General features: G+C 31.6%; 1 protein-coding gene and 1 long non-coding RNA gene across 3 annotated transcripts in view; both read right to left on the reverse strand.

The window, feature by feature from the left end:
• LOC143541440 (uncharacterized) overlaps window positions 1-12,085 on the reverse strand; it is a 288,504-nt gene that overhangs the window by 163,878 nt on the left and 112,541 nt on the right. The window lies entirely within an intron of this gene.
• LOC143541413 (uncharacterized) lies at window positions 247-3,414 on the reverse strand. 2 transcript variants are annotated; one of them, XM_077034249.1, is made up of 4 exons: window positions 3,348-3,414; window positions 2,519-2,745; window positions 1,949-2,438; window positions 247-1,625 (listed from the first exon to the last, which is right to left on the reverse strand). In XM_077034249.1, the coding sequence occupies exons 2-4, from the start codon at window positions 2,693-2,695 to the stop codon at window positions 247-249; spliced, it is 2,046 nt and encodes a 681-aa protein (XP_076890364.1). In that variant the 5' UTR covers window positions 2,696-2,745; window positions 3,348-3,414. The 2 variants fall into 2 exon arrangements, with proteins under 2 accessions (XP_076890364.1, XP_076890365.1); XM_077034250.1 differs by lacking the exon at window positions 3,348-3,414 and having other exon boundaries at window positions 2,519-2,868.

Raw genomic sequence — 12,085 nt, forward strand, 5'->3', positions numbered from 1 at the left:
AAAAGCGTTCATGGGTTGACTCGAAAGTCACCTAAACCTGTTAGGTTTGTGTCGTATCAGAAAGAAACAACACCATGACCAATGACTGCAGTTTTAGTTTCTCAAATGAACACTATAATCTATTTAGTTTTCAACCTTGGACAGTAGTCAAATTGATCACACCATGAACCACAAAGAAACCATGAGACACATATTTCATATAATATGAACTCATGACAGCCAACAACTCATCACTCTGCACAAAGATCACGTTATCCGGACCACAACAGAATTAGCAGCCGCACATCTTTGCCTCCGGGGCCGCCTGGTTGTCTTTCCCCACCCTGTTAACCTTCTTTCATCCAATCCCAACACCTGCTTAGACGACGGTGACAGTTTCAGTGGAGGCGGCGGCGGAGCTGTCTCCACCGCCTTCAGCTTCCGCCTACCCCGGGCGCCGTTTCGTTTTGATCCTAAATTCCAAGAATGCCCTGTAGCTCTCATCAATCCTCCAAATATTTGAATATCTTCGGTTATCTCGTGCCTAGATAAAGAAGTTATGCCCGGAAGGGTGTCCCTTTGGAAATCCCTGCGGGCCCTACCTCTCCTCCCTTGCCCTCTGCGGGGCCTACAATCTTCGGGACCCACTTCATCTGGTTCCTGATTTTCAGGAGCCGACGGTGTTGGCATGTAATCTTCTTCTTTAGTCTCCTCTAATTGTAAAGTCAGCATCTCATATTCATCGATTTCACGTGTCTCGGAAGCTATGTTTTTCTCACCAGAATTGATGACATCAGCAAACCATAAAAGTGGATCATCGTCGTCGCCATTGTCATTGGCTGCTTTAGACACAGGCCCCACGTGATCTTGCTGACTAGACATTGCAACGATCGCTTCGGCTGCAAACTTTTGAAGCTCTTTGTTTTCAAGATTATCCGGTTCATCTTCTTCATCAATCTCTGAAACAGCCGGTGCTTCTAAATCTATCTCTATTGTTTTCCTTTTCGAGCTTTTAAAAGATTCTGTTACTAATAAATCGTCATCATCGGTCACACACGAATTCAAGTCAAAATTATTCTTGATTGCTGCATCTTTTTTGACATTAATCTGTTTGTCTATGTCATCATAAACATCCCAAGCTACATTGATGTCAATTTCTAGGCGTTCAATTGTCGATGCAGAGGCCATATCACCATTCTTACATATTACCGGTTTAGTTTTAAGCCATGGAAGCACAGTTTGGTCAAAATTTCTTGAATTATCGTCGCCTTTAGACAAGTTCTGAACCGAACTCATATCCATATCTTTTATAGTATCCGTTAAATCAACAAAGTTTGAGCCTTTAAATATCTTTTGAGGCCCAAAGTTAACTGAATGCACTCTAGCAAATGGTTCTTTTAACCCGGGTGATGACCCGTTGACATTCATATGCCACTTGTCTCTGAAAACCTCGTGGCTGTTATGAGAGGCTATAAAAGACGGGTATGTTTGACACAAGGTTAGCTTGTGAGTCAAGCTATCGTTTGACTTTCCCCAAGAATTCCCCATATCTGAGGTACTCGTAAACGGGTATGCACTAGGAGGGCTAAAGAGCAAAGGGATTTGAGTAAAACGAGAGGTGTGGTTCATATTGTTTCTATCATTCCCTGTTTGAAATGAAGATATGCAGTTTAGCTCAAAGTGGTAATATTATGAAATTGACATTGGAGTTGCCACAACGGGAATGGGTCAAACGGGTCACTTTTATAGATGGTTGAGACGGGCCGGGTCTGGCACAAAGTCAATATTTTAAATTTTAAAAAGATTGCTAAATATGATCATAAAAACTAGCCTTTCACATTAAAGCGATTCAAGAGGCATTTATGCATTTCAATACTTTAAAGGCAACTTTCAAGTTTCAATTGGTTTGACTTCATAACACCCAATTGGCCCATTTCAAAAGTAAATGCTTTAAAAGAATAGAAATCACCTGGTTTAGCGGCTGGACCAAGAAAGTCAACATCCTGACTGTAAACAGGCTCATTAAGATCAGCCAACCCATTAGATCGCATAGAGCAGCTATCTTTCTTCCCACCATCATCAAAAAAAGTTTTCACTCCATTAGTTACAAGTCCATTTTCTTTAGCCGAAATCTGGTTATTATCTGCAGTATGTTCAGCTTCTTCGGGCTCGGTATACTCATGAGCCGGAAGTTCAAGATCAAACAACTTTTTTCTAACTTTTGAAGGTCTACATTCCACCACCTCACAATCCTTTAAAGAAGCATTCCCTTTTGAGCAACTTAACGGAGAATTACTTATTTCGGCTCCAAAAATAGCACATGGTTTTCGATAGGCGACGAGGCTTGAAGAAGATGACGTGTCGATAGAAACATGATATTTATACAACCCTTTTCTTTTAATTTTAATTTCTTCTATCAAGTCTCTCTGTCTTCTATAAAGACGGTGGAGTTCATAAACCTTGTATAACAAACATAAAATCAAATAAGAGGATGTTTCGCGTTACGCTTTTAAAACAAGGGTAAAACCGTAAAAGGTACCTGGTTCTTGAAGATGGCCTCATGTTGAAGCATTTTTTGTTTAAGTTCGTGCTTATCGTGACCTGAATATGCATCCGTGACGGTTCTTGGAGTAAAATTATCATAATAATGGTTGTTGGTCAATGTGTTAAAGAGATGCCAACTGGTATTATTTGAATCTTCAGTGGCATTTCTCATGGAGTAATATTCCGGGAACGAGTTCTTATAACGTGTTTCTGTTCCCGTTCCTGTTAATTGCTCAAACAATGAAATAAATTACACAAACCCTTATCAAGAGCAACAAAATCTTTGTGTTAGGTACCAACTGTTCATATTATAAGCATGAAATCAAGCTTCATTTAATTTATGGCAAAATAAATATAATCTATGACTAAATAAGACACAATTTAGCATATCAACTTATCAAGAACCCCAAAAAGAACTTCCCTGTTTGCAGTTCATATTAATTCAGAATCTAAATAAAATAAATATACAACTAATCAACAGATACCACATAGAATTATTGTTTTTGGTCAACTGTAGCTAGAAAAAAATTGTACTCGATAAAATAAAACATTTTCTAAAACAAAAATCAAGAAACTTATTAGAACTCAAGAACCCTAAAATACTTTTTGCAATAAGTTCCAGAATCAAAATAATTACATTGATAAATTGAGTAACTTGTGTAATTGACAATTATCAACATTTTCTCTACACCCAAATTAATTAACTTTTTAATTATTCTAAAAATTAAAACAAAAGCGTAGAATCTTTATGAAACAGATTATTTATAATACAAGCCCAAAACCTCCAAGAATCAAAAGGGTGAGAAGTTGCAAGAGAATTGTACCTTAGACCCACATCTTTATGAGCTTTCAAGAAGTTGGAACTGATTGAAATGAACTCAATGAATCTTGAAATTGAAACAATTACAAAAATGGCAAAAGCATTTGTGAAGAAAGAAAGTGAGGAGAGAGAGAGAGAGAGAGAGAGAGAGAGAGAGAGAAGAAATCTTCACACAAAGAAACGACCTTCTTAGAACAGTGACACGAACTTTGTCAACATCTGCTCTATTTTTATTCTCTTATATATATATATATATATATATACACACACTAGATTTTATCCCCTATATTACGAAGGGTTGTTTTACGTTATTCGTTTTTAATATTTATATATATATATATATATTTGGATTTTAATTTTATTTATTATAAGAACGTTAATAATTAATATACTTGAGGTTTGTTGATGAAATGGTTTCACAAATAAATGATATGTTATAATCCAGTTTAAAAGCTATCTGCGTTTGGTGATACCCATCATCCGTTTATTTTCTTTATTATAAAATTGTTTCTTAATTATAATTAATATCTTTTTTCAAATAAAATAGGATATTAATTTTTAGTATATTCATATTTTATAAGATTTTTATATCAAATATTTAATGAGATTATTTTTTAATATAACGAGATGTTATAACCCGTTTAAGAGCTATCTGAGTTTGGTGAGACCTTTACACGTGAATTCGTGTCAAATGCGTGAGAAGCCTTCATTTACAAATAAAGCAATCTGATGACTTGAGAGAATGGTTGTTTTACATTTTTTGTTTTCTAATATTTATTTTTTGGATTTTATTTTTCTTTATTGTAAGAAAATTAATAATATACTTACGGTTTGATGATGAAAGGGTTTTATAAATAAATGATATATTATAACCCATTTAAAAGCTATCTGGATTTGGTGACCTATGACCCGCTTATGTTTTTTACTATAAAATTGTTTATTAATTATAAATAATATCTTTTTCTTTTTAAATTGGATATTAAATTTTAGTATATTCCTATTTTGTAGGATTTTCATATCAAATAATTGGTAAGATTAATTTTAATTTAATGAGATGTTATAACCCATTTAAGAGCTATCTTGTTTTGGTAAGACTCATACCCATGAATATGGGTTAAATTAATGAGAGGTCTCCATTTAAAAATCAAGAAATCTGATGACTTCCATAAAAAGGGGCTCACATCACGACAAATAGGATTTTTGGGTTTTCGTTTATATATATTATAGATTCTTTTGTATGTGAATAAACAATGAAAAAATTCTCAAAAATCTCTTTTTAACGTAAATATATTCCATTTTTATCACTATAAATTTTCAAAAATTTATCTGCTCTAATAAAATAAACTATCCATTTTTGTCACTTGTCAATCTCGTAGCCCTCTCACCTTTTTTTCAACTCATTCCAATATATGGTTCTTATCTTTTAATGTATTTCAATATATGAATTCAATATTGTTATTAAATGTAAATCCTAACCGATTCATTCATTAACATTAATGGTGAAATAAGAAAATAAGGAAATATTAAAATTGAAGTTACAGACCTGTTAGAACATTCTTATCCCACTCCCTATCCCTAAACTAAAAATTACACTAAAACTCACTACATTTTCTCTCTCTATTTCAATTAAATAATACTTTTTATACTTTTTATCATTACCTTTTCTCTTTTCTTCACTCACAATCACTCTCAAAATATATTAAAAAATTATAGGGGATGAACAATAACTTTTCAAATATACAGAAAAATCACTACTTTTTCTAAAATATAAAAATTCTTCACTCACAACACCCTGAATCACTCCCTAAATTATAAAAACACCCCTCACATTAAATGAGAGGTTGGATGAGAATGCTCTTAGAATAAAATTTTAAAGTCACATGTAATTGCAAATTAAAGAACATAAAGGTGCATCATTGTTGAAGAATTTGGATTTGTATGGTAAACTACAAATTGTTTTTAAACTGGGATTCAAGCAGCAGTGCATAATTTTTTATATAAGGTTGGTTTCAAATTTGGATTTAAAATATTCTCATTGAACTCAATAAAATGTGTATTTTCTTAATTTTCTCCAAGCATTTTGTATAAATATTGCAAACATGAAGAATACATATTATATATATATAGAAAATTGTTCAAATAAGAATAAAGAGTTTCATAAAAATGGTAAGAACCAATAGATTTTTGACATTTGGCATTTTAATCTACGGTAAAAGAATAATTCTAGGAAACTATGTCGGTTATAATGGTGAAAGAGTAATTCTAGGAAACTATGTCGGTTTTTGGTAATTTTAAATATCAACCATTGATTAACATGATCCAATAGCTATGATTTATTCCTACTCTTCCTAGGAAACTACTTATTTTTAGGATAACCTTCCCCTATATATATATATATATATATATAGGGGACATTTCAAATGAGACCCCCTTTGAGTTTTAAGAACTCGAAAGAACTCAGTGTAACGATTTTTTTTTCGAATTTTTTGTACACATGCGTAATATATATAGGTTACATACACGTAAAAAAATTACATAATTTTTTAAGCACCGAGTCGACTTTTACACGTGTAACGGACCTAAAAGTTAATGTAACCACTTACATCTTTATTCTCTCTCCTACTTTGACTTTTTTGCTAGATTTAATCTCAACCACATATTTCAATCCATTTAATTAAATGTGTGGCCTAAAATGGAGTTCTTAAGTTTTTACAACTCAACATGGTTCTCAAAAGACCTCTCCCCTATATATATATATATAGGGGTTCAAATAAGAATAAAGAGTTTCCTAGGAATGGTAAGAACCAATAAAATTTTGACAGTTGGCATTAAAACCTATGGTAAAAGAATAATTCTAGGAAACTATGTCGGTTATAATGGTGAAAGATTAATTCTAGGAAATTATGTCGGTTTTTGTTAATTTTAAATCTCAACCATTGATTAACATGATTCAATGGCTATGATTTATTCTTAGTCTTCTTAGAAAACTACTTCTTTTTAATATAACCCTCCCCTACACATACATACATACATATATATATATATAGGTGTTTAGCATTAAATCATTGAAGTTGAATATTAGAGGGGAAGGGGCACTCATGGGTACTACCCATGCACTGGCCAATCATACACCGTTATTTCATTTCTACCCTTAAGTACTCATAAACCTTAAAGTAACTGGAAACACCTACCCACAAGTACCCTAAACTTTTTATATTTTTTTGTTAAAATTTGAAAATAAATAAAGCAATTAAATGTAATTAAAATTAAAATTAAAATTTCATTAAAGTTAAAAATATTACATAATTGAAAACCGGAAAGATAAAATATGACGATCAAAACCAAAAAAAATAAAACACGAACATCTAAGCTAGATGATCCTTTGGCCAATTATATTTTTCTGCAATTTATGGTTTGCGGGTTATAATGATTTTCTTCAACTCGTCCTTTAGATGATCGTGTGGCCAAGTATATGTCTTCGTCCTCTAGATGAATATCCCGAGACCGTCTGAGAAATTTGTCATTAGGGGTTTGAGTGAATAGAAATGGTGAAGGTTGAGTGATAAAATGATGAAATGTTTGAGTGAACAAAAATGTTGAAAAGTTAGTGGTATTTATATGTAATACAGTGAGTATTAATGGGTGCTTTAATTTCTTTAAAAATCTCCAATGGTCATATAAACTACATGGTAAACCTTTGCCATATATTGTAATTTGGCAAACTACCCACATAGTTAGGGGTGAGTTTGCCATGTGGTAAACTACCCATAAACCTTACCCACACTAGTGCCCCTTCTCCTCTTATAATTGCAATCCATATTTATAACAATTTGCTATTACTATATGAACTATTTGTCATTTATTTATATGACTTTTTTGTGTAGCATAAAAGATTTTAGCAATAAGAAAATAAGTATATTTTTTTCAATATTTTTTTCATAACTCAGACCAAAATGCTTAAAAACATATATTTTATGACTTGATTTATAATTTTTTGCACATTTAAATATATTGAATTTAATATGCTTTATAAGACGAATTACTTAATTAAAACCATTCAAAATTTTAAACTAAAAAATCTGTTTCAATCTCATTCCACTATTTTCGCTTTCCTAAAATTCATTTAAGATATTGAAATCTAGAATATCGTTTTCATCAGTTATTTACATAATTTCAATATTATATTAACTTATTATTTTTATTTTTATACAAATACAATGAATTTGAGTTATGTTGGTGTTACCTGTTGGTTAGTACATAATTAAAGTGTTTATTATTGTTTATATTAAAAATAATAAAGCTATACACAATTTTTTTTAAAAAAATTATAGTTCTAACATTTATTATTAAAATATCTTATAAAAATTCATTAAGATTTATACCTTAATTTTAATGTAACTTAATAGAAATAATTATTATTTTTATTTTTATTATTTATTTTTTGTAACTTATCATGCTCTTCATTACATTTCAAAGATATTCTTTTATCACATTAATTTTTTAAGAAATAGTTAATCGGATTAAAAGTCATTTACTATTCTTCCATAAAATCTGAAATCTTTATTTCTTTTTTTTTTATAAGTTGTTAAAATACATATATCGATTAATTAAATATTCCAACAACTTCCCATACTATTAACTAATAACACAGGATTTGTATTCAAAATTTAAGCATTCTTAATCCAATAGTTTCAACGATTATAAATAAGAATCACTTACCTTCACTTTATGCAACTTTAAATATTCTAATATATTTTGCTAACTCACTACTATTTGAACATGGCTCTAAAGGTAGTATGGCTTTGTCATTTTTCCTAACAATTATATTCATATAAAATAAAACAAATCATTTTGTTATATTTTAATTTTTGGTTTTATATGTTGCTTAAACAAGTCATCGGTTAATTTTTGATTTTATATTTTGCTAACTCACTACTATTTGAACATGGCTCTAAAGACGTGCTTAATTTTTGATTTTATATTGTTATATCTACGTCTCAACGATATATTTGTAAAGTTATAATACAGTATATGTCGCACCCCAACCTAAGGTGGAAATGCCAGGGCGCGAGCGTGATTGTTCACAGCTCGAAGATACTATCATAAATAAAATGTAACAATATCTATTAAGTTAATTATTTCCAAATACAGTGCACAAATATTCAAAACACAAATAAGTAATATAATATAGGTAATACAATCAAGATTTAAATAATAATTGTCTTCATTAAAACCCTAAGGTGTTTCTAAGTGTCCATACTTCAACTTCAATGACAACCTGCATACGCGTAGAAATAGAGTTTGTCAACAACACATGCTGAGTGAGTTTATCACCAATTTTTGCAATGTTATAATTTTAATATAATAAATAAAAGAAATAAGCAAAATATAATAAATGCGGTAAATAAATCTAACCGTGAGCAAATAAAGTGTCAATTAACCATTGCAAGCGAATCGGGCGCCGGTAATCAACCATGAGCAAGTAATAATAATACCGTTGCCAAGAGAATCAGGCACGGGTAAATAGTAATGAGCACCCTATACAAGGGAATATGTTGGACCTCTCCGAATACGAATGCGCACATAAACAAGTAAGCACGTAACAAGTATATTTGATCAATCACACATAATTACACGTTTGCTATTTTTGAGATATATAGATAATACAAAATACGAATAAGTACGCATATGTCCCCAAAACATTGTGAAAACTTAGTAAAATAGGGGCATGATAAAACTCACATTAAACTAAAGGCAAGTGTATATAATTACAAATAAACAAGCTAAAGATTAAGCGAGTAGTCCACTACGCGTCTAACGAGATAAACAATCATAACCTAAAACTTTGAAATATGATAATATAAGTAAAAACTAACTTAATGTCGCTGGAATGGATCCAAACGGACGTCTAGAACTCCGGTTATGTTAAATTAAACGTTTAAGCGAGTCGGTACTGACCAGAATCCGAACAACGATTCGGAGGTCGGGTTTAGGTTAGTAGCCTTAAAATTTTGTTACGAGAATAAAAGTCTCCTGGACCGAACGTTGAATCCGACCAAAAGCATGAGAAAACGTAAAGCCAAACTTATTGACTGTTTTGCCCTTTAACGGGTTTTAAGCGAATTGACCAGTCAACACCCTTCAACCACCGAAATTGATTGAAGTTTATTGACTAGGAAATATATATAAACGATTTACACTACAACTTACCCGGAAAGTGAAAGGATTAACCACGAAGATGAGTCAAAGGTCGTGCATAAGCAAAGTCAAACTTCAAGACTTGTATCTTCAAACAAAACGACAAAACAAGCAAGACGATAAAATCCAGAGACAGGTGACGGCTGGGGAAGGGTGAATTAGGGTTTAGGTAAAGTATGGCAAGGGAAAATATGTCTTGTCTATATAGGAAACACAAAAACAAACAAAATAAGGATAGTTTACTCGTTTAAGAAACCGAATATGTTTTTAATGATCAAATCAATGAAAATATCAGTAAAATTCGTTCTTGGACAACAAATAATGAACATGGACATGTATCTAAGTTGTATTAGTTTTCTTGGGGCTTAAAACACTCGATTATGTCCTAAAATAAGAGATTTCGGGCCAAAACGAACTAGAAAACGATTTAAGCTTAACGAATCTGTACAGAGAAGTGGTGGCGGCGCGCGACGGCTAGGGGGAGGCCTGGTCGCGCGGCAATCCGGGTTCAAGGTGGAAATGCTTTGATTTTTTGGCAATATAGGTCCTTATACTTTCATAAATGCTTTTATATTGATATTTTAAAAGTTAAATTCAAGAATAAACCACTTAAAGATTATAAAGGGTATAAATTGAAAATAGAATTCTTAAATACTTATAAATACTTGATATTATTACTAAAAAGGATCCGAATAAGTTATCGGGTCAGGTTATATGTAAAAGAATACGAGTTTGAAAAATCCAAGATGTTACAGTCTCCCATACTTTAGGGAATTTCATCCCGAAATTAAGAAAAACTAAAGCATAATCGTTTTGAAAATAATAAAACTTTTAAGGAAAAATATCATAACACAGAACTTCTAGTAATCGAAGCAACGCTCCAAATGACAATCCGATAAGGACACATATATATAGGATGTATCAGCGGCGTATCCACAATATCCTTATCATTTCAACATTTGTACCGTTACTTAAACTACCTTCAGTTCTAGACTATGACACACAGCTGTACAAATTATGATTTTCATGCGAGGACTTGAATAATTATGTTAGCGACCATAATTAATCTTATCGTCGGATGGTCCACATAATCCGTTCCATCATGTGGGTTATAAAACATAAGCAAAAGTTTTGATAAATTCAAAAGATATTTAATAAATGTTCGAGTTGGATTGATAAAACCGTGAAATTTCTAGAACATCTTTTGCTTTTAGAACTGGAAACCGAAGAAAAGCAAGATGAAAATGGTATATGCGAAAACACCAAGAAGGACAACAAGATTAAGAAATTGATTATTCGTCGGAAAAAGCAGACAATAAGATCTTAGCAATTGTAAACAATATAACTGTAATAATTTTGTGCACTCTTGTAACTACGCCATAAATAAAAGATATGTTTTACTTTCTTCGAAAAAGTTAAACTTATATTTAAATTATGTCAAGAAAAGATAGTACAAACTCCTAAAAGTAATTCTTAAGAAAATCTGGAAGTGAGAAAATACAAGTTATGAGATTGAGGAAAGGTCCAGGTAAACAGAATCCAAAATATGATTAACTTCAAGTCAACACTAGAAAAAATACTTAGCAAAAGAAGCATAAATAAACCCAGAAAGAGAATTAGAGAAATTCTCATGGTCCACTTGTAAACAAGGTATGTACTAGTCATTTCAAGAACATACAAGAGGGAAATTATTGAAGCCTCTCAAGAACCTCATCGACCATTATCACTAAGATATTTGGAGAAGGATATAGTAATGATGAGATACATGGAGCTATCGATTATCCCAACATCATTTCTCAAACAAAGGGTAAACATCTGGATTATGATCCACACGAGACAAACAATCTCAAGAAAGAATTAGTTGAGGTTAGGACAAATAAGCAGAAAAGTCAGAAGGAAATTCTTCCATAAATACGACAGACTCGTTAAACATTTCATAGATCTCTTGTACGTGTATCGTTTGTTTCATTTGTCACGCAGTTGTTGCGAACATTCTATCATTGATATATATATATATATATATATATATATATATATATATATATATATATTCTTTCATACTAAATAAAAATTCTATTCTCAGAATGTCGAACCCAAACAATGTAAGGCCTCGTTCTCGGTAACCCTACTTTGGTGTTGGATTTACTCATAAACACAGTTCTAAAATCAGAGTTAATTTAAACTTTCACGGAATAATTTAAAACTTCAAACATCACATTACAACCATTCATTTTTGTCTTAACATACAAATTGTCTTTCCATTAACATTAATTAAAACAGTCATGACACTTCTTCGTAGATGCCAATCTCTTCCGTCCATGCCATGTGTCCCTCTTCAAGCCAGCGGCCTTAATCTATTTGCCTGCGTGCATACTAAAAGTCAGCTACGCTGAGTGAGTTCTAGTTAATCATTTAACATACTATACATTCATATCTTTACTCATACGCATCCGAAGATACGTATTCATACCTTATTTACTCTTACTTCTTTCATACAAACTTTATATACATGCACACACGCTTACATACTTTCTTTCATAAGGC

This window comes from Bidens hawaiensis, unplaced genomic scaffold, assembly GCF_021521415.1.
Source record: "Bidens hawaiensis isolate Kalapana, Puna unplaced genomic scaffold, B.hawaiensis_p1.1 tig00012594_1, whole genome shotgun sequence".
Lineage (NCBI taxonomy): Eukaryota > Viridiplantae > Streptophyta > Magnoliopsida > Asterales > Asteraceae > Bidens > Bidens hawaiensis.